A 20,019-nucleotide genomic window follows, 5' to 3' on the forward strand; every position below is an offset into this window, starting at 1 on the left:
CGCGAGAATAAGTCCAGGCCTAACGGGATTTCCGGCTTCCGGTGAGAGCGGAACCAGGGGCGTGTCGTGGAAGTTTTGTTAATCCGTTGCCAGGGCGCGAGCTTAAAAGAGGAGTTTGGGCCCCGCCCCCCTTTCTTGTTGCGTGGCAACGCAAACCGCTGACCCTGCCTACTGAATCATGGAGTAGCGCCGCCGCTTTTGGGATCTGAGGAAGCGGGCGGGAGGCGAGTCCTTGCTTGCTGAAACAAGTCACGGCAGGGCTATGCCCTTCAGGGCAAGAGAAAGGTGGGAGCTTGGCTGTGGCTTTAGCCTAGCCTGCTGGAAGGCTCAAACAAGAACAGGGTCGGGGATTGGAAGGGCCCCAGGGAGTGAGGGCTGTACGGGAAGGAGGGGCCGGCCGGAGGATTTGGTGTTAGGGGAGCTCAGACCAAGCTGAGGGTGAAGTAGGGTTGGAAGTGCAGTGGAATGGGGGTAGGGATGGGGTGGGGTGGGAGGGGGGCTGGGGTGAAAAGGGGGATGGAGTTTGAAGGGAGATGAGGGTACTCCGGAGCGACAGGGTCACGAGCTGGGGAAAGCTATGGCCAGAGGTACTGCCTCTATCCCCTGCCTCCCTCCTCTTTCTCCAAGCAGAGTCCAGAGACTGTTGCTGTAGTTTAAGAATAGTCTTGGACCTGAGCCACTTGTTGGCCACTTGAACCTAGACCCAACCTGGGAGCTTCAAAACTGATACTCTTTGCTAAGAAAGGTATTTTGTGTGAACCCCCGGGAGTCAGGGTCCCTAAGCCACTGCTCTCCACCTCTATTCTCCTTCCTTTCTCCCCATTTTATCTATCTCTCCTCGTGCTTCATCCCCACCCCATTTCCTCCTCTCCATCCCCCTCTGGCCCCCTCCCTTGCTTTCCTCCTTCCCCTTCTCTTGCTGTCTGCCCTCCATTCCTGTCTGCTACCCTGTTGCCCTCCTTCCCCTTTCCTTTTCTGCCTCCCCCCGCCCCACTCTGCCCCCTCTGTCCCTTTCCCCTCTCTGTTCCCCGAATTTTCTATCCTTCTCCTTCATACTTTCATCCCCCTATCACATTATACCACCTGCTCATTACAAGGTCATGGCCTTAGCAACTCAAGAATCTTAAAATATCTGCCAAATCTTTCCCTTCAATGACCTTACATTGTGGTGACAAATGGAATGAGTTGACTGGGATTGGTGCTTAGACTTAGACATGGAAAGGGTCTGGTGGTTGCCATAACCATTCCTGAAACCACTTCTAAAATGACATCTGGAGGCTGGGAAGAGTCTAAAAGTCTTATGGCAAGTCCAGGAAAGTGAGAAAGCTTGGTTGATGGAATCTACTAGAGCAACCACAAATGAATTCAACTGGGAAAAACAGTCACAATCGGGCTAGGGGAACAAAATGACCAAGGGACAGCAATCTCATATAATTGACAGGAACTAGTGTTCCATTTAAAAAGATGAGATGGAACTTGGAAAAAAATCAAATTGGATCCCTACCTCTCACACTGTATATAAAGTGCAATTCCAAATGGATTAAAAACTTAAATGAGAAAGGCAAAATTCTAGACATTTTTACCCATCCTCTTACCTCCCTCCCCTCCGGCAACCCTCAGTTCATGCACAGTATATTAATGCCTATGAGTAAGCAAATGGTCACATTTGCACAGTGGTTATCTCTTAGGGTAAGGATGAGGGAGAAGAGACATAAGACACTTTAATAATATTGATCAAGTTCTATTTCTTAAGTTGGGGAGTTGGTTCATGGGTCTCTTTTATCATGCTTCTTCACTTGCATGTAGGTTATAAGGATCAGGGGGTTGGGGGGATAGGGTAACTGGGTGATGGACGTTAACAAGAGTACCTGATGTAATGAGCACTGGGTGTTATATACGACCGACGAATCACTGAGCTCTACCTCTGAAACCAATAATACCTTATATGTTAATTGAATTTAAATTTTAAAAAAGGATAAATAAATAAAGGATTGAAACTAGCTATAGGAGGAGTTGAGGAATGGTATTCTGAACAAAGAAACGCCACGTAAAAAGGCCCTGAGATGGGAATAGTTGTGTTGAAGGACTTGAGAGGAGACGAGTGTGCCTGGAGGACTGTTAAGTGAGGGAGACTGTGATGTGGGATGAATTGGAAAGGTGTGCGGGAGCCGGATCTTGAAACCCATGGTAAGGAGTTTGGATCTGATTCTAAGTGCAGTGGGAAACCAGTGGAGGATTTTAAGCAGGTGAGAGACATGATCAGATTTATGTTTGCAAAAGTGTTTTTGGCTGTGGTTTTGGCCACAGTTGCCAAAAGTGGGCTTCCCAAAATATGAAAGAACAGGTGAATGTAAGCCCTCTAGCCTTTCACATGACTAGAGAATAGGTAACAAATAAAAAGGGAAATAGTGGTGCCATTTACTAAAATGGGGAAAACTGAATAGAGCATAACATGAAGGGAGGAGAGTTATAAATGAGCGTGAGACTTGGAAAGATCAGCAAGGGTCAGATCATGAAGACTTTTATAAATCTAGCAAAGGGGGTTAGACTTTATCTTGTAAACACTGGGAAGCCATTTGCTTTAAAGCTTTTATTTATTTTTTTAAAGATTTTATTTATTTATTTATTTGAGAGAGAGAGAGCATGACCGGGGCTGGGGGGCAGAGGGAGAGGGAGAAGCAGACTCCCCGCTGAGCAGAGAGCCCAACGCTGGCAGGATCATGACCTGAGGTTAACCAACTGAGTCACCCAGGTACCCCTAATGCTGCTTTTAAAGTTTTTTTTTTTAAGATTTTTTATTTTTAAGGGATCTCTACACTCAATGTGGAGCTTGAACGTACAACCCTGAGATCAAGAGTCGCATGCTCCACTGACTGAGCCAGCCAGGTGCCCTGTTGCTTTTAATGGTTTTAAGCTGAGGTGTGCCATGGTCAGATTTGCTTTCAGAAAGATCACTCTGGTAGCTAGTGCAGAGAAAAGAGTAGAGAGGGTAACACTGGAGCAAGGGAGACCACTGAGGCTCCTGAGGATACTGTCTGACACCTGATTGTGAGGCCTGAATTAGGGTGGTGACAGCATAGATGTAGGACACAGGTATGAAATATATCAGGAGGTAAAATCAGTAGGAATCAATAACTGGTGTTATTGGTGCTATAGGAAGAAAGGAAGAGGGTGGGGGTGTAGTCAAGGATGGTGGTCAGCATTGATTGGCCATTCCACCCCACACTTGCTCCAGATGTATAAGGTAGACCTGTCACCAGATCCCAAGGAGATGGCAGCCATCGAGGCTAGAAGAAATCGAGAAAAAGAGCGACAGAGCCGATTCTTCAATGTGCAGACCCGAGGCATGGGGGTAAGTAGGCAACGGGGACTTTCTTCGGACCAGGGGTCACCTCATTCCTACACCCACAGAGGAATGTAGCAGTGTCTGTTACGGCCCTCATTGATTTAAGCAGGCCCTCCAGCTGGAAAGGAAGGAGAGAGAGAGAAGGCATCTACTCCCAGGTGAGGGAAGGAAGCGGGCTGGGGGTGCAGGGGAAGAGACTGGGGGAAGAGGAGCCAGTGACAGTGACTCTCCTCCAGTCAGCTCTGGGCTGAGTGGCCAGGTTCTCAAGAGACAGGTAACATGGAGCCAAAAGAAGTCTGAAGAATATTTGGTATTGTGTATGCCTAAATGCTGTCTGGAAGGCTACATAAGAAACTGTTAACCAGGCTGAGTGACAGAGATGGGAGGGACTTACTCTTCACTAAACTGTATTCCCTTTCACACTCTCTTGAAATGTTTTAAAGGAATTAAAATAAAAAATAAACAGAAAATATTGATAGTTTAAGAAAAAATAGATTGCTGGGTAGGTGGATATGGGGGGCGGGGTGGAATACAGCATGGTATTCTGGAAAAGACCTCATACCTATGCTCAAGGGCCAGGTCTGCTGTTTACTAGATGTGTGGCTTTGAATGAGTCATCTATCTTCTCTGAGCTCCAGGCTCCTTCTCAGTAAAATGAAGCTAAATGAAGTGTGAAAGTGAATATTAACATATGGTGGTGGCTCAGTGCCTGACCCAAGTAAGTAGTTGGCTGAGAGATGTGTGGTGTGATTGAGATCCGGTTGGCAAGCGTTTCCTCAGGGTCTGGTCTGGGCCAAGAACTAGGTTGGGCAGTAGGGTACAAAGCTGACTAAGGCCCAGTCTCTTTCCTTAATGGGCTCACAGTCTGGTGGAGGAGATCATCGACAGAGGCAAACTTCAATATAATGTGGACAGTGGGTCCTAGATTCTATGGGAGTAGCACCTGCATAAGGAATCAGGAAGGCGAGGCCTGAGCTGGTCTTGAAGGATGAATAGGAGTTTGGGTAAAGAGAGGAATAAAGAGAGTTCCAAGTGGAGGGAGTAGCTGGCAAAGGCTCTTTGTTCCAAACAACCTCAAGATGTCACAGGGAACTGTAAGCACAGAGCTCTGAGGGTGGGGCAGAGGAAGAAGGTACTGAGATAAGGCTGGAGAAGGAGGCAGAGGCTAGACCAGTGAGGGGCTTACAAACCATGTTCAGATGGTAGACCCTTATCCAGTAGGTACTGAGGATCTATAGGAGGATTCTGAAGAGGGTAAATTCTGAGCAGTTTGTGTTAGAGCATTCAAGGCCCACCCGTGGTCCCCTACCCTGATTTAGCTCATTTCTTTGGGATCAGGTGGATGTCAAAGCCCTCAACAGCCAAGTGGAAGAGCAAAAGCTTCGAGATACAACAGAACAGAGCAAGGAGGCAACTTACGGTAAAAGCCTAAGGCTAAGGGCAAGCCAAGAAGGATAGTGTAAGGGCCTGTGTGGGCTGAGGTAGGACAGTCCTGCCTTGGAGTGGCGCCTGAGGCCTGGGCTGTGGTGGGACAAACCCGATGGGCCTTGGGAGCAGAGACCTTGCTGAGTGGGCTCTGTCTCTCCTGTGGGGCCTTCTCCATGTCCCTGCCCACCACCCCCAGGTACCTACCAGAAGCAGTATGATCTGGTAGCCCAGCTGCTAGAGAAGGAACAGGCAGAACGGACACGTCGGCTGGCCAAGAAATTGCAAGAATTTCGGGAGCAAAAGCAGCAGCTCAGGAACAGGCCACAGTATAACCTTTGGAATCCTAGCCGACTCTGGATGGAGTTTCCAGCCTGTCTTGGCCGTAGTGATCCTCCCTGTGGCCTAGCCAGCTTGCAGTGCTTTGCTGGGGAGGACCGGGAGAGGGCCACGTGCCTGAAAATGCAGCAGGAGCAGTTCACATACGGCCTGGAGAGGCAGCTGCAGGAGCAATGGCAAGTCACGGCTGATGAGAAGTGTGTAGGTAAGTAGCTGCGCCCTCCAGGCTGAGCCCTGAGGCCTGGTGGGGAGTTGCTCTGAGCCAGGTACAGCACCCAGGGAGTGGGGAGGTCAAGTTACCCACAGAGCTGATGCTGAAAGGTTAGACTGAGCAGACCCCAAACTCCCTGACTGCCTTCAGTAACTGACAGTATAGCCATTGGTACCAATCAGCCTGGAACTCCATTATGTGGAGGCAGCATAGTGAAGACAGACCTATCGGCTCTGCCACTTACCACCTGGTTTGGGCAAATGAATTTTCTTCTCAGTGCTTCAGCTTTCTCATCTTTAAAATGGGGATAATAATCCATGCCACATAGAGCTTGAATGAGACTGAAATGAGATACTGTATGTAAAGCACAAACATCAGTGCTCAGTAACCAGTAGCTACTATTACTGTGACACTATACGTGACCATGCCCTCCATGACCTCACGGAACCATGTCCCTTCTAGAAAATCAGTTTAGAAAAAGAGGAAAAGATATGCACAAGTCATTCATCAGCAAATACTTATGCTTTGACACTGGTAGGTGCTGTGATGGGTACTGTGACAGAAGTGTTTATAGGACACGGGGGGAACATCAATATGGGATTGGTCAATTCTCACAAGGAAAGGGAAGCAGGATGGGGGGTGGCACAAGTCAGCTGTTAGGAATCAATTTTGGAAAGTTGGGTACAATTTTTCCAAGTCAGGGAGAGGGTCAAGAAGAGGTCATTCTAGGCAGAGGGGGCAGCAAGAGGTAGAGAACTGGGGCTGTGAATAGTCCAAGGGTTTAGGATGCATGAACAGTTTAGTGTTAGTGCAGCCTAGGGTTGAGGGCTTGGAGGAAGAGAAAACATGCAAGAATTTTCTACACCAAACTAAAGAATTGTGACTTTATCGCATAGGCAGTGGTTAACCATTTAAGGAGTTTAAGCAGAGTGACAAGACCATTTCAATATTCGGCATATATTAAGCCGCCTATTTTGTGCCTGGCACAGTGAACAAAATAGAAAAATCCTTGCTGTCATGGAGTTCACACTCTAATGGGAACAGACAATAAACAAGATAAAATAGTAAAATATACAGTGAACCTTTGAACAACATGGGTTTGAACTGCACAGGTCCGCTTATATGTGGATTTTTAAAAATAAATACAATACTATAAACGTATTTTCTCTCCCCTATGGTCTTCTTTTATTTTCTTTTTTTTTTTTTAAGATTTTATTTATTTATTTGACAGAGAGAAACAGCAAGAGAGGGAACACAAGCAGGGGGAGTGGGAGAGGGAGAAGCAGGCTTCCTGCTGAGCAGGGATCCCAATGTGGGGCTCGATCCCAGGATCCTGGGATTATGACCTCAGCCGAAGGCAGACGCTTAACCGAGTAAGCCACTCAGGCGCCCCTTCTTTTCTTTTTTTTTTTTTAAAGATATAGTTGCCTAAGCCCCGCATTGTTCAAGGGTCAACTGTATAAGGTGGTTAAGATAGTTGCTAGGGAGAAAAATAAAGCACAAAAGGGAGGACACGTGGGGACTTTGGGAGAGGGGTGCACAGTTGCCATTTTAAATAAGGAAAACCTCACTGAGGTAACCTTTGAATACAGATCTGAAGACAAGGGAGTGAGCAATGCAATGCAAACAATCAAGGGAAGAGCGGTCCCAAGTAGAGGAGGTAGCTAGTACAAAGGCCCACAGGAGAGAGGGTGTCTGGAATGTTTGAGGAATGGCAGTGGGGCCAGAGTAGCTGAAGTAGACCAAGTGAGGGGAAGAGTGATAGGAAATGAGGTCGGAGAGGTGAAGGGGCCAGATCCAGTAGGCCTTCCAGGCCATGATGCAGACTTTGGCTTTTACAGAGTGAGGTAGGAGCCACGGGAGGGTGTCATGCACTGGGGCCACAGGATTTGTGTTTTAGACTTAAAACTTTGCCAGCCGTTGTGGAGATTGGCTTAGAGGGGAAGACTAGAGGCAAGGAGATAAGAAAGAAGACTATTGCAGCCACGAGGAGGCAGCCAACAGGCAGCCACGTATCTATATGGTCCTAAGGTGGCATAGAACTGGTCTAGGCTGCAGGGAGAGATCTGGAGGCCCGAAGGAGGGGAAGGGTTTGCAAAGGAACAGAATACTAAGCCTGGATGGAGCCTGGGGAAAGGGTGAGCAAATAGTACACTCTGTGAGGACAGAGGTTGGAGCTGTCTTACTGTTACAACTCCGGTGACTTACACACTGCCTGATAACGTGGTAGATGCTCAGTAAATGTATCTTGAGTGAATGAATGAGTAGAGGAAAAGGAGCTCACAATAAAGCGATCAGGGAGGCAGGATAAAAGATGCATAAAATAATAATAGCTAACCTTTCTTGGGCACTTGCTGTGTATCAGACACTGTGCTAAGCTTGCTACCACATCGTGACTCATGCCATCCTCCCAGCCACTCCATGAGGCAAGCACTGGTATTATCCCCATTTTCAGTGGAGGAAACTGAAGAACAGAGATGTGAAATAATTTGCCCAGGCAGGCAGCTAGTGGGGGATGGAGGCGGGAAGTGGACTCGGGCAAGCTGGCTCCACAGCCCACACTCGACCACACCACCAGACTTGCCTTCTCTTGGTCACCCTGAAAAAGCAGAGTCAGAGGTCAAGGGAGGCGTTTCGGAAAGGGAGCCATCAATCATGGCAAATGCTCTGGTGAAATTTAGGTAGGACAGAAACCTGTCTATTGGATTTTGAAATTTGGAGTATCTGGTGATTTTTGTTGGAGCAGTTGCAGAGGCACCACGGGGCCAGCAGCAGGCGGGTGTATGAGAAGGCAGAGCCAGGCAACAGGGACAGCAGAATACCAAGGGAGCATCCAAGTAGTGTAGTGAAAAGAGCGTGGGCTGATCCCTCAAGGGACCTGGCTTCAATTCCCAACCAACTACTTGCTGATTATTAACCTTGGGCATTTTTACTTCACTTCCGGACCTCTTAGTGTTCCCCACCTGAAAAATGGTGCTGCTCCTTTCCTCTCCAGGTTGCCGTGCTGAATGAAATGAAACCACGCACCCCTATCCATCCTCCCTAGCCCCTGCCACCCTCCAGCCTCTGAAGTCCGTGTCCTCGTACCTCCTCAAAGCCAAGCCTTAAGCCTGTGTTTAGGGGACCCCCATTACCCCTGACACTCCCTCCATCCGCCCCCAGGCTGTGCTCTCTCAGGTATCCCCTGCCCTGTGTTTTCAACATTTCCCCTTCCACTGATTCCTTCTGTGCCTGCTGTAAACATGCTTATGTCTAACCCCTCTTTTTTTTTCTTTTTAAAGATTTTATTTATTTATTTGACAGAGACACAGCGAGAGAGGGAACACAGCAGGGAGAGTGGGAGAGGGAGAAGCAGGCTTCCCAAGGAGCAGGGAGCCCGATTCGGGGCTCGATCCCAGGACTCTGGGATCATGACCTGAGCCAAAGGCAGACGCTTAACGACTGAGCCAGCCAGGCGCCCCAGTCTAACCCCTCTTAAAAAAACTAAAGCCTCCTTGCACCCTGTGATTCCTCTAAGTGCTGTGAGCTAGCTGTTTTCCTTTACAGCCATACATGAAAAATCTGCTTCCGCTTGCTGTCTTTTCTTCCTTTCCAGTCACACCTCAACCCCCTGGGAGATCTCCTCTCTCCCCAACCAACTTCACTGACACTACTCTTACTAAAACCACCAATGCCTTTGTGTTATCAAGTACAAGAGGCTCTATCTAGTCTTTCCTCCTTGACTGGACCTTTCTTGGTACACTTGACTCTGATCACATCCTTCTTGAGCTTCTCTCTTCCTTGGCTTCTGTGCTAGTACATTCTGCTCTTAGCTCTCTGACCATTCCCTCTCTCTGCCCTTTGTGGGCTCCTTTTCCATTACACCTTTCTTTCTTGAGACTTGGTCCCTGGCACACTGCTTTCCTTCCCCTGCATACTTACTTCAGGTGCCCTCGGCCCTCGTTCTGGTTTCAGCTGCCATGTCACCACCTCTGTGCTGAGGACTCTCTACCTGCAGAATCAGATATCCAGATGCCTGCTGACCACCTTCAACTCAGCCTTCCTAAACAATTCATCCATGTTCCCTAGCCTGCTCTTCATTCTGTATCTTCTACTTCCAGTGGTGGCCACACCGTGCACCCAGTCATCCGAGCCAGGACCCTGGGAAGCATCCAAATCCGCCCCCCTCCTTTACTCTCATCACGTACTGCTGGTGTAACCCTTCTATATATTGGGCCTGCTTTGAGCCCTCCAAGATGGTTCCCCTACCTCCATTGTCTCCCACCAGTCTGACTGTATTCTATACCGGCCCCCAGGAGGAGCTTTCTAAAATACAAATCTGATTGTGTCGCCCCCTTGCTTAAAATCCTTCCATGTTCCCCACCACCTTTGGGGCAAGTTTCTGGCCTTTAGTCTGGCCCCTGCAAAGCTCCCTAGTCACTTGCATTTTATGCTCTAGCAAGAGCAGACTATTTGTAGTTTCAGATACAGGCCATACTGTTTCTTGGTTTCCTTTATTCATTTGACAAATATTTATTGAGCCCCTACTATGTGCCAGGTTCTGATCTAGGTTCTGGGCATGGGAGTGAATAAAACAGACAAAATCCCTGCCCTCAAGGGGCGCCTGGGTGGCTCAGATGGTTAAGCGTCTGCCTTCGGCTCAGGTCATGATCTCAGGGTCCTGGGATCGAGCCCCACATCTGGCTCCTGGCTCAGCGGGGGGCCTGCTTCTCCCCTCTGCCTCTGCCTCTCCCCCTGCTCATGCTGTCTCTCTCTATCTCTGTGTCTCAAATGAATAAATAAAATCTTAAAAAAAAAAAATCCCTGCCCTCAACAAGGCTACTTCCTAGTGAGAAGAGAGACAGGCAATAGACAACATCAGTGAAATGTAGAGTATGGTGACAAATGGTAGGGAGAAAAATAAATCAGGGAAGGGGGATAAATGTTGGGGACAGGAAGGTTGCAATTTGAGGTAGGAGAGACAGGAAAGGCCTCAACGAGGTGGCAATATTTGAGCAAGACCTGGGGGAAGCAAGAAAGCAGGAGCCAAGAATAACGCCTATTACAAATCCCTGAGGCAGAAGTATCTGGCATGATCTAGAAACAGCAAGGCCAATGTGGCTAGACTAAAACATGGCTTGGCATGCCCTTTGCTCTTTCTTTCTATATGCAATTCACATTTCGAGGATCACCTCCTCCTGGAAGCCTTCCTCTCACCCACCACCCAAAGCTCTCATAATGCCCTGTGTACACCTGTCATTGCCCTTACCATGGTGGTATGATCTATGTTTGATCCATCTCCCTGCAGCTTTCACTTAGGCACTTGAGAAACCCTTGTTGCTGCTACTTGGCTATCCCTAAGCTTCAAAGAGTAACTCCTTCCACATCCCTACAATTAGGACATTCCCCTCCTAAGCATACACATCCACACATCCACCAAGCTTGTTGAACAGATGGCTGAATGAGTGAACCAGGAATGGGGCAGGCCAGTATAGTGCCCTGGCCATATTTCTCTGCGCAGATATGCTCAGTGACCAGCTGCGCCTAGCCATGGACATGCGGTCCACCCAAACGGCCAAGGTAGAGGAGTCCCATCGCGTGGCCATGATGTCTGCTATGGCCAATACCAACAAAGCTCAGGTATGGCCTGGGCCATTCAGTGCACCGGGCTCTCCCCTACCCCTTGAGCAAAGTCCTGGGGAACTTAGCCATGTCTTAGCCCACACAACCTTTCCTGAAGCAACACCAGCCCTCTCGTCTACCTGAAGACATCCCCTTTCACCTAAGGCCCCTCTTAGAGCAGAAGATGCTCTTCCCCACATCCAGACTCAGGATGACCTGAGAGCAGAACACCACCCTCCCTTCCCCAGCCTCTCAGTCTAAGGGTTTCCAGAGGGCAGGGAAGGTCCCTGTCCATTCCACCCCTCCCCTTATGTTAGGTCATTCAAAGGCCAGGCGAGAGCTGGTCCTTCTCTCCCAGAGATGGAGGAGAGTAGGGCCATGTCTTCCCCTCCCCTGTGACTGAGAGCTCCCTGAAGTTGGGTACCCAAATGCTCATATTCAGGGGCCCCACCAGGCAGCTGAACTGGCTGAGCGACAGCGCCGTGAGTGGCAGCATGAACAAGAGGCCAACTTCATAGAGATCCAGAACCAGATCACGAGTGACCTACTGACGGAGAACCCCCAGGTTGCCCAGCACCCTGTGGCTCCCCACCAGGTCCTGCCCTATTGTTGGAAGGGCATGACTCCAGAGCAGAGAGCTGCCATCAGGAAAGTCCAGGAGGTGCAACGCCATGAAGAGGAGGCACAGCGCCAGGCCGATCAAGCACGGGTTGCCAAATGGGGAAGCCAGACTTTGTGCTTGGCCCAGGCAACAATGGAGCTACAAGAGCAGGAGAGGGAACTTAGTGCTGAACATCGAAGGGGGCTAGGATCCTTCAATCAGCAGCTGGCTAAGGAGCAAAAAGCCCAGTGAGTTCTAGGGGGTGGCAACGTGGATGAATGCCAAGGGAGGGATGGGAAGGGCCAGGGAGAGAAGGAAAGCTCATCAGCTGATGCCTCTGTACTTCTTTCACAGGCAGGATTATCTGAATTCTATAATCTACACCAATCAACCTATGGCCCAATACCACCTACAGTTCAACACCAGCAGCCACTAAGCTCAGGATGCTCATCTCTCTCTTCCTCATCAAGCTCATGAAGCCTGGGAGTCAGAGAGTAAAATGCTGCAGGCCCTCTCCCCCAACTCCTTCCACCACTATCCCTACCTTTGACCCTAGGTAATAAAGTCACCAGTAAAATCAAGGCTGTGTGCTGTCATGGGACACAAAAGGTATGAGGTACTGCCTTTCCCACCCCACCCCCGGGCTTGGAGCATCTGACCCTGTCAGTCTTCACCCAGCCACCTTTCTTCCCCATGCCAGTTTCCCCAGCACACAGCATTATATGCTCCGTGTGAGAAATAGACTTTATTAGGCACAGAGTGTGACTGCTGGGCAGAGTTACAAGATGACTGTGGGACTTCCTCCCAGGCTGCAGTAAAGTACTCCAAGGGAAGCAGGGAGAGAAGAGCATGTGTTTTCTCTGCCCTCTCCCTTCAAGGCTGCATGCGGATGGCCCCATCCAGCCGGATGACCTCTCCATTGATGAATGGGTTCTCGATGATGGCTTGTACCAGATGAGCATACTCAGCAGGATCACCCAGTCGGCTGGGAAAGGGCACCTGGCTGGCTAAGAAGTGGCGCACTTTTTCTGGGAGGCTGGTGAGCAGCGGGGTGCCAAATAGGCCTAGACAAGACAGTCAGAATCAGAGGCCCACCCTTCCTTTCATATTTACCTGGTCCCTCCTCACCTTAGCTCTACCTATGGTACTTCCCGATGCCCAGAAATGGAAGGCTATTGCTGCTTAGCTGGTAGATAGTTTCCCTTCTCAAATGCCCATGAATCCTACCCAATCCCAGGTGTGGCAGGGAGGGACTATCTCTACCTGGAGCAATGGTCATCACTCGGATGCCCATGGGAGCCAGATCCCGAGCAATGGGCAGGGTCATGCCCACTATGCCCCCCTTGGAAGCAGAGTATGCAGCTTGTCCAACCTGGAGAAGGAGCAGAGGTCACATGTGGAAGGGCCCTAACAAGTCACCAAGGAGGCACAAGCCTTGCCCTCGCCCACACACCTGGCCCTCAAAGGCAGCCACACTGGCAGTGTTGATGATGACCCCACGCTGGCCTCCCTGGTCTGGCTCATTCTGGCCCATCTCACCGGCCACCAGGCGGATCACATTGAAGGTGCCGAGGAGATTCACCTGAAAGACCAGCAGAGACATGGTGTAGGGCCTTTTGTCCCCTAAAAGCTTTGGAGGTACCCATAGCCAAATACCTTTTACTCACACCCCTGGGGATCCTCCAAGGCCTTACATTGAGAACTCGCTGGAAGTCCTCCAAGGAATGGGCCTGATTCTTCTTTAAGTTGTATGTCTTTATGGCCACTGCAATGCCTGCACAGTTGACTGCCACATCCACACGGCCAAACTTTTCTTTTGCTAGAGTCAGGGCTGCTTGCACGTCCTTCTCTGAGGTCACCTTCAAAGGGAGAGGTGGAGAAAAGTATTCATTTCCCAGGACACACACTCACCACTAAACCTGGGCAAGGGGAGAGCAGGTCCAGTCTTTGAGTAACAACAGAACTGTGTAAGCAAGGAGGAGGCCAAAAGAAAACACGAGAGTGGGGCAAAAGTCAAAATGTTAGGTGCTGTAGTGTTCAAAACTGTTTTCAAATCTATACTCTCTTTTGATAAATTCACATACCTCTGGAGATTTCTGTGGACCAGAGCAGTTTCGAGAACTGCTGATATGATATCAGCTTTTTTGTACCTCTACCTGCTAAGATGATTTTATCAAGCGTTACTTTCTGTAGTTTGTTTCATGAAAAGTTTTTCAACTTTGTAAATATAACATTGCAGGGCACAATATGCATTTTCAAACTATACATACCCCCTCCAGGAGATTCTGATATATCCAATTCCAATCCCCACTGCTGGGGATCCAGGCTTTGTACATTCCTTATTGCAGGTGCTCCCACAGTGCTGGACCGATGGCTCAGGCCAAAAGGGACAAGGAGACGGGTCCACTGTCCACACAGATAGCACCCTTAGGGAAGGGGACCCCACGGGTTCCCAGGCCGGTTTCGGTGACCTCATGCCCACAACTTACATCAGCTGGGGCAAAGGCGCAGCTCTTCCCTAACTTCTTGGCTTGGACCTCCCCATCAGAGTCGGGAAGGTCCAGAAGCACAGCAGTGGCCCCTTGCCCCACCAGTCGCTCTGCTGTGGCCAGACCTAGACCAGAGGCTCCTCCGGTTATTAGAGCAACCAGGCCCTGTGAAGAAAGGAACGGTCAACGGTAGACTGCGCAGGCCACCCCCACCCTTTCATCTGCCTGTTCTCCAGGCTTCTGCGACGGTGGTGTGTTTCCTCTCCTTCAGGATGGGACCTCCGGTGTCTCATGCCGCGACAGCCCATCCAGTTACCCCCCCCCCACACACACACATGCCGCGGAGAGTTGACCTTCACCTCCCAAGCCCAACCGCCGCACTACCAGGCTTAGACAAGTGTGACCCTTTCTCCCAGCACCGATCTCTTCCCCCTAGGTCCACGGCCGCGCGGTCCCAGTTGGCGCGGCGGAGCAGCCGGGAGGAGCGAAGAACCCCCTACCTTCACGCCCCGGCACGCCGCAGCCATCTTGCTCCGAACTCTCCGCGGGCAAGACGGGCGGGCGGGCGCTGATTGGCCGAGGCGGAGGCGTGTGGGGGGAGGGGGCCGCTGAGCATGATTTCGGGGCGTGGCGTCGGCTGCGCGCGTCCCGGGCCGAGAGGGCGAGCCCTCCGCAAGGTGCCTCTGGAGTTACTTCACCTGGAGAGAGAACCCGATTGCGGCAGCGCAATACCAGCCACGCTCACTGCTAGACTCTCTAGCTGATCTTTGGGCAGGCGGCCAGCTCCGCGGGCAGTAGGCGGACAGGAGATTTGAGAGTTTTCCTTACTCCTCAGAAAAAAACCTTCATTCAAGCATAAACATGTGAGAGACCCCTATATTCCAGGCTGTGTGCGGGTCATTGGGGATACCAAGAGGAATAAGAAAAGGTTCATGCCTTCCAGAAGAACACAGTTCAGTTGGGGGAAAAGATAATTATAGTACAGACACAGACAAAGGAAGGGACAGAGAACAAGATTCTGAGACATAGACATAGATATCCAAAGATGGAGATTCTGAGAGCCATCAAAGAGAAATATGTTAAGGAAGAGATTGAGAGGAACAGAGATGCCAGACAGGATCACAGAGATACGGATGTGGAGAGCCACTAAGAGACAGAGAAGCTAGGAGACAGACATTCTGAGACAGACATTCTTAAGAAGCACAAGCCCAGAGAGGTATAAACAGAGAAGCAAAAACATCTTTCATCAGCTCAGTCTTTTCTACTGTCCTCTATCTGTGTCAAACCTATTTTAAATCCCAAAGCCCAAACCACACATTGCCGAGGGGACCTCAACCAGACACCGTCATTTTAGACCCAGGTCTTTGGTCACCCTAGAACATCTTTCAGCCAGCATCCCAATTAGAATCTTGAGCCCACCTAATCTACCTAATCTGACTTCCTCCCTGACTTCTTCCCCAAACCAAGGTCTTCGAGCCATAAATCTTAGTCTACATTTTCAGCCCCATTCAGCTTTATGTTTCCTCTATCTGAAGTATCTCCCCACATGCTTTCCCACCCAGAAAGACTTCCCTCTGGGCCTCCTAGTTGTTGATAACCACTGCACTCATGGTCACTATGCCATATTCATCAAAGGATTCAGTATAAGATTCACAATCTTTCTGACTACATGCAGTCCTCCCAGCAATTTATAGCACTCCTGGCTGGGCCCAATATGCTCCAGCCACATGGCCTCTTTGTGTTCATCTTTGCATTAGCTGTTCCTTCTGCTTGGAATTCTCTCTCCCCGATGTTCACATGACTGCCTTTTTCTTAATTTTTTGATCATTTAGAACTAAGCTTAAATGTTACCTCCTCTCCCTGACCACTCAAGCTGTAGACACCTAGTTATTATCCCATTGTGTCAGAGGAATTTATCGAGGAGGTGACCACTGGTTGACCTGAGAGCTGGAGCCAGCAATGGGTATCTCTGCACCCCTTCCCCTGTCTTTGGAATGTATGCTCTGTGCAATGTTCCCATGGCCGGAGCCATTTCAGGGACACAGCCTTGAGAGAGTAAAATGTTGTTGAGACCATCTGGACTGAACACATGACTGAACCCAGCTAAAGCCTCTACATAAATTTTTAAGATTCCAGTTGGTGGGTGCGGAGATCTACTCGTCTTTCAGCTGTCCAAGAGAAGCTTTGTATGTAAATTCCCTTGCTTGTTAAATCTGCCACCTACCGATCTGGGGCAGTCTGCCTCTATCTTTGGTCTCTCCATGCTCTCCATGTACAGGGGCCAATTTGTGAGCCAACATATTGCATATTTGAATTCTCTGCATAGCACTTACAGACCCGTAATCTTTTTTTCTAATCTTGGGGCCAGGTGTGTTTTGGAATTCAGCTATTTTTTTCAATTTTACAAAGGAAGACCTACTCTAGATTACATAACTCTATATACTGCATATACTCTACACTACATAACTACTGAGAAAGGTCTAGAGCATCACTTACAATTAAACATTAATATTTTAGAGTGAAAAGTATGAACATTAACATTGAGTGTGAATCAAAACTATAGGCAGCCTCACATTACTTTGGGTCAGGTTTTGTCACCTAATGGGTTTGGGCTCCAAAGTATGCTTTTCAGAACTTTTGGGTCATGGAATTGTGCCTAAAGGCTTTTGAGCCTTGTCTAACCCAGTCTTATTTGTGTGTGTGTGCGTGTGTGTGTTGTGTAGTTCTCTCCCTGCTAGAAGGTAAGCCCCACAGCGGCAGGGTGTTGTCTTACTGGTTCACCACTTGGCTACCCAATCCCCAAAGCACTGCCTAGCATGTACTAGACACTCAATACCGATGAATGAATCGATCAATCAATCAGGCAATCAATCAAACAATCTTGGGAGAATTTGGGGGCCCAGCTTCATGATTCCTTCATCTGCTTAACTCCAGGGACCCTCAGCTCCTCTTGATTTTAACCACTTCTGTCTAGGCGACATTATTAACCTTGCCATGCCCTGGAATGACTCCCTCACTTCTCTGGCATCTACACACCACCATCTCTCACTCTGAACATGTTGTCCCAGTCATTTTGGCTCTCCTCCCTTCCACACTTCTTGTATCTCCTTGAATCCTCTTATTCCATGGGTCTTTCCATTTTCTTTCCACCTAGCTGTCTCTTCCTACTTTTCTTCTGACCAGTGTAGACCCTCTCTCATTCCCCTTCTCTCTTTAACCACTCTTGCTGGCACCCTCCAACCATTTGTCCCTTGACATCCTACTAATTCAACTTCTTCACTTTTCAGCACAGACTCTGAAGCCAGAAGGCCTGGGTTTGAATCTCAATTTCATCATTCACTAGCTGAATGACCTTAGGCAAGTTACTTAACTATTGTGCCTCGGTCTCCTCTTTCATAAAATGGGTATAGTCAAAGCACCTATCTTGTAGAGTTGTTAGGAATAAATGAGTGAATGACTATATAAGAAAAAAGGGTACTCAGAGCAGTATCTGGCCTTTGGCAAGAGCTATGTAAATGTTAGCTATTGTTACTCTTCAGAGCAGTGTCTCCTAGCCTTTTTTATTTTTTTTTAAAGATTTTATTTATTTATTTGAGAGAAAGAATGAGAGAGAGAGAGAGCACATGAGAGAGGGGAGGGTCAGAGGGAGAAGCAGACTCCCTGCTGAGCAGGGAGCCCGATGCGGGACTTGATCCCGGGACTCCAGGATCATGACCTGAGCCGAAGGCAGTCGCTCAACCGACTGAGCCACCCAGGCGCCCTCTCTTAGCCTTTTTTAGGCTGTGAAAACCTCTGGCAGTCTGGTGAAGTCTAAGGAATCCCTTCACAGAATAATGCATGCATTAGATAGGATATAAAAATAGGATTACAAGAGAAATATAATTACCAAAATAAAAAGAAACACATCTGTAATGTAGTAATATATGTGCTTCTTTATTTATACATTAAATCCCAAGCTCTATTAACAGGTCTCATGACTACCATGATTTCAAAATAGTGATGTTATTTCAAGAGATCTGTAACAACTCTGATATGCTATGAAAATCTGATTTCCACTGGTAACAAAACCACAGGTACTGCTAATACTATTGTAGTTTATTACATCCCATAGAAGGACATACTACACCTTGTGTTGGTGATAGTGAAAATAAAGATGCAATTTCCCCCCATCCAAGTCCATGGGCTGCTTGAATTCTCCCTACAGTCTCTGAAAGGGCTGTGGACCCAGGGTTAAGAACTCCTGTGTTTAGAGCAAATGGAGGCCATTAAGTGAACACTTCCTCTCTTGTCACCTCCAATAATGTCTCTACCCACACTATCCATCCTTTCCTTGGGTCTCAGAGGAGAGAAGTCCTGCTTGGGCCTTGCCCTTCCCACTGGGCTTTGCGTCCCAGCCACTTCCATTTGCTTGGGTATTTGTGCCATTGAGCATCCTCTCTCTTTATTGTACACAACTCTGTCTCAAGATCATTAGAAAATAGGGAATCGAGCAAACCCAACTTTTGCACACAACAGATAATCATCACATTTGGGGTATGTGGGCGAGAAGTGAGCAAAGGAGCATGTCACCAGAACCAGCAACATCCAGCATTACCTCACAATCCCCAGGGGGTATTACCTCTACCAGGAGATGAGAGAAAAACAAAGGTGGTTTTGCCCCTGGGAGATAAAAACCACAAGATAACCCGTTTAACCCTTATGGGTACCTGCCATTACCCCTGCAAAAACAGAGCTGCACTGGCTCCAGCTGACTCCGAGGTGGCATTGGAAAATATAAAGGACCCCAAATTATGGGGGTGGGGGGCATCCAAATGTGTGCCTGTTGGGGCACAATTTGAATAAATGGTTTAAATTCTGAAGGTGTGTGTGGAACATGAGAATGTGGCTAGCATCTGAGAGTGTGCTAAGGATGCATGCTGGCTGAGTGTTTACCATTTGAATAAATGCGACTAATGTCTGAATGAACTTGTGTGATTCCAGCCTAAGTTCATCATGAATTACCATTGCCCAAATCAACAGCCATTGTTTAGCCTTGGTATAATCAGAACTTTCTGGCTACATTTTGCCATGTTTGATTACTTCCTCTTCCTAGAAACCCCCTCCCCTTGGTTTCCATGACACCTAACTCTCCTGGTTCTTCCTACTTCCCTGATTGTTCCTTTTGGCCTTCTCCCTGCACCCCCTTTTCTTCTGCACCCCCTGTATCTGGGGAGCTTAACTGTCTCTTAGTTTTGATACTGCCTCTCTGCTGAGGATTTCGCAATCTCTACCTTCAGCTCACCTTCTCCACTGAACTTCAGAATGAGGTAGCCAATCATATGCTGGCCCCCTACACCAGATGTCCCTCAGGCATCTACAACACATGTCCTAAACTAAACTCAATCATTGCCCTTTAAAACTTCTTTATCTCAGCTGGTAGTAATATCATCTCTCCAGGCACACAAGCTAGATCTTGGGACTGATGCCCTCTTCATTCTTTCTAATCAATTACCAGATCCTGTTGATTTAACTCCTGCATACTTCTTGAATCTGGCACCTCCTCTTTCCTAGCTTCCAATTATCACCACCCCAAATCTCTTGTCTGTACTATTGCAACTGGTCAGATCTCACAATTATCCCACTTAAAAGGATCCTTCAAGAAGCCAGCAGAAGCCTCTTTCTAAAACTCAAATTTTGGGGGTGCCTGTGTGGCTCAGTCGTTAAGCGTCTGCCTTCGGCTCAGGTCATGATCCCAGGTTCCTGGAATCAAGCCCCACATCAGGCTCCCTGCTCAGCCAGAAGCCTGCTTCTCCCTCTCCCCCGCTTCTGTTCTCTCTCTCGCTGTGTCTCTTTCTGTCAAATAAATAAATAAAATCTTAAAAAAAAAAAAACTCAAATCTTGGGGCGCCTTGGTGGCTCAGTCATTAAGCATCTGCCTTCGGCTCAGGTCATGATCCCGGGATTCTGGGATTGAGCCCCGCATCAGGCTCCCTGATCAGCCAGGAGCCTGCTTCTCCCTCTCCTGCTC

At 48.6% G+C, this 20,019-nt stretch overlaps 2 protein-coding genes across 5 annotated transcripts; one reads left to right on the forward strand and one right to left on the reverse strand.

The window, feature by feature from the left end:
• The first annotated feature begins 124 nt into the window (after positions 1–124).
• Positions 125–12,104, forward strand: RIBC1 (RIB43A domain with coiled-coils 1). 3 transcript variants are annotated; one of them, XM_073889221.1, is made up of 8 exons: positions 125–285; positions 631–745; positions 3,236–3,352; positions 4,685–4,766; positions 4,971–5,315; positions 10,822–10,940; positions 11,365–11,771; positions 11,878–12,104. In XM_073889221.1, the coding sequence occupies exons 3-8, from the start codon at positions 3,236–3,238 to the stop codon at positions 11,957–11,959; spliced, it is 1,152 nt and encodes a 383-aa protein (XP_073745322.1). In that variant the 5' UTR covers positions 125–285; positions 631–745; the 3' UTR covers positions 11,960–12,104. The 3 variants fall into 3 exon arrangements, with proteins under 3 accessions (XP_073745322.1, XP_025707862.1, XP_025707860.1); XM_025852077.2 differs by lacking the exon at positions 631–745 and having other exon boundaries at positions 11,377–11,771; XM_025852075.2 differs by lacking the exon at positions 631–745 and having other exon boundaries at positions 126–285.
• A 145-nt stretch (positions 12,105–12,249) lies between these two features.
• HSD17B10 (hydroxysteroid 17-beta dehydrogenase 10) lies at positions 12,250–14,612 on the reverse strand. 2 transcript variants are annotated; one of them, XM_025852072.2, is made up of 6 exons: positions 14,513–14,612; positions 14,013–14,177; positions 13,218–13,382; positions 12,977–13,105; positions 12,787–12,895; positions 12,250–12,587 (listed from the first exon to the last, which is right to left on the reverse strand). In XM_025852072.2, the coding sequence occupies exons 1-6, from the start codon at positions 14,537–14,539 to the stop codon at positions 12,397–12,399; spliced, it is 786 nt and encodes a 261-aa protein (XP_025707857.1). In that variant the 5' UTR covers positions 14,540–14,612; the 3' UTR covers positions 12,250–12,396. The 2 variants fall into 2 exon arrangements, with proteins under 2 accessions (XP_025707857.1, XP_025707859.1); XM_025852074.2 differs by lacking the exons at positions 14,013–14,177; positions 14,513–14,612 and adding an exon at positions 13,794–13,972.
• Between the last annotated feature and the right edge of the window lie 5,407 nt (positions 14,613–20,019).

This window comes from Callorhinus ursinus, unplaced genomic scaffold, assembly GCF_003265705.2.
Source record: "Callorhinus ursinus isolate GAN/ISIS: 27379988/994484 unplaced genomic scaffold, GSC_fseal_2.0 scaffold103, whole genome shotgun sequence".
Lineage (NCBI taxonomy): Eukaryota > Metazoa > Chordata > Mammalia > Carnivora > Otariidae > Callorhinus > Callorhinus ursinus.

Excerpts from the sequence above, each read along its gene's own strand:
- RIBC1 (XM_073889221.1), top strand. The coding sequence starts at position 3,236 with ATGTATAAGGTAGACCTGTCACCAGATCCCAAGGAGATGGCAGCCATC. Across the intron at positions 5,316-10,821 it reads GGCTGATGAGAAGTGTGTAG|ATATGCTCAGTGACCAGCTG; the intron begins GTAAGTAGCTGC and ends TTCTCTGCGCAG. Across the intron at positions 11,772-11,877 it reads GCTAAGGAGCAAAAAGCCCA|GCAGGATTATCTGAATTCTA; the intron begins GTGAGTTCTAGG and ends CTTCTTTCACAG.
- HSD17B10 (XM_025852072.2), bottom strand. The coding sequence starts at position 14,539 with ATGGCTGCGGCGTGCCGGGGCGTGAAG. Across the intron at positions 13,383-14,012 it reads GCGCCTTTGCCCCAGCTGAT|GTGACCTCAGAGAAGGACGT; the intron begins GTAAGTTGTGGG and ends CTCCCTTTGAAG. Across the intron at positions 13,106-13,217 it reads ACTTCCAGCGAGTTCTCAAT|GTGAATCTCCTCGGCACCTT; the intron begins GTAAGGCCTTGG and ends CTGGTCTTTCAG.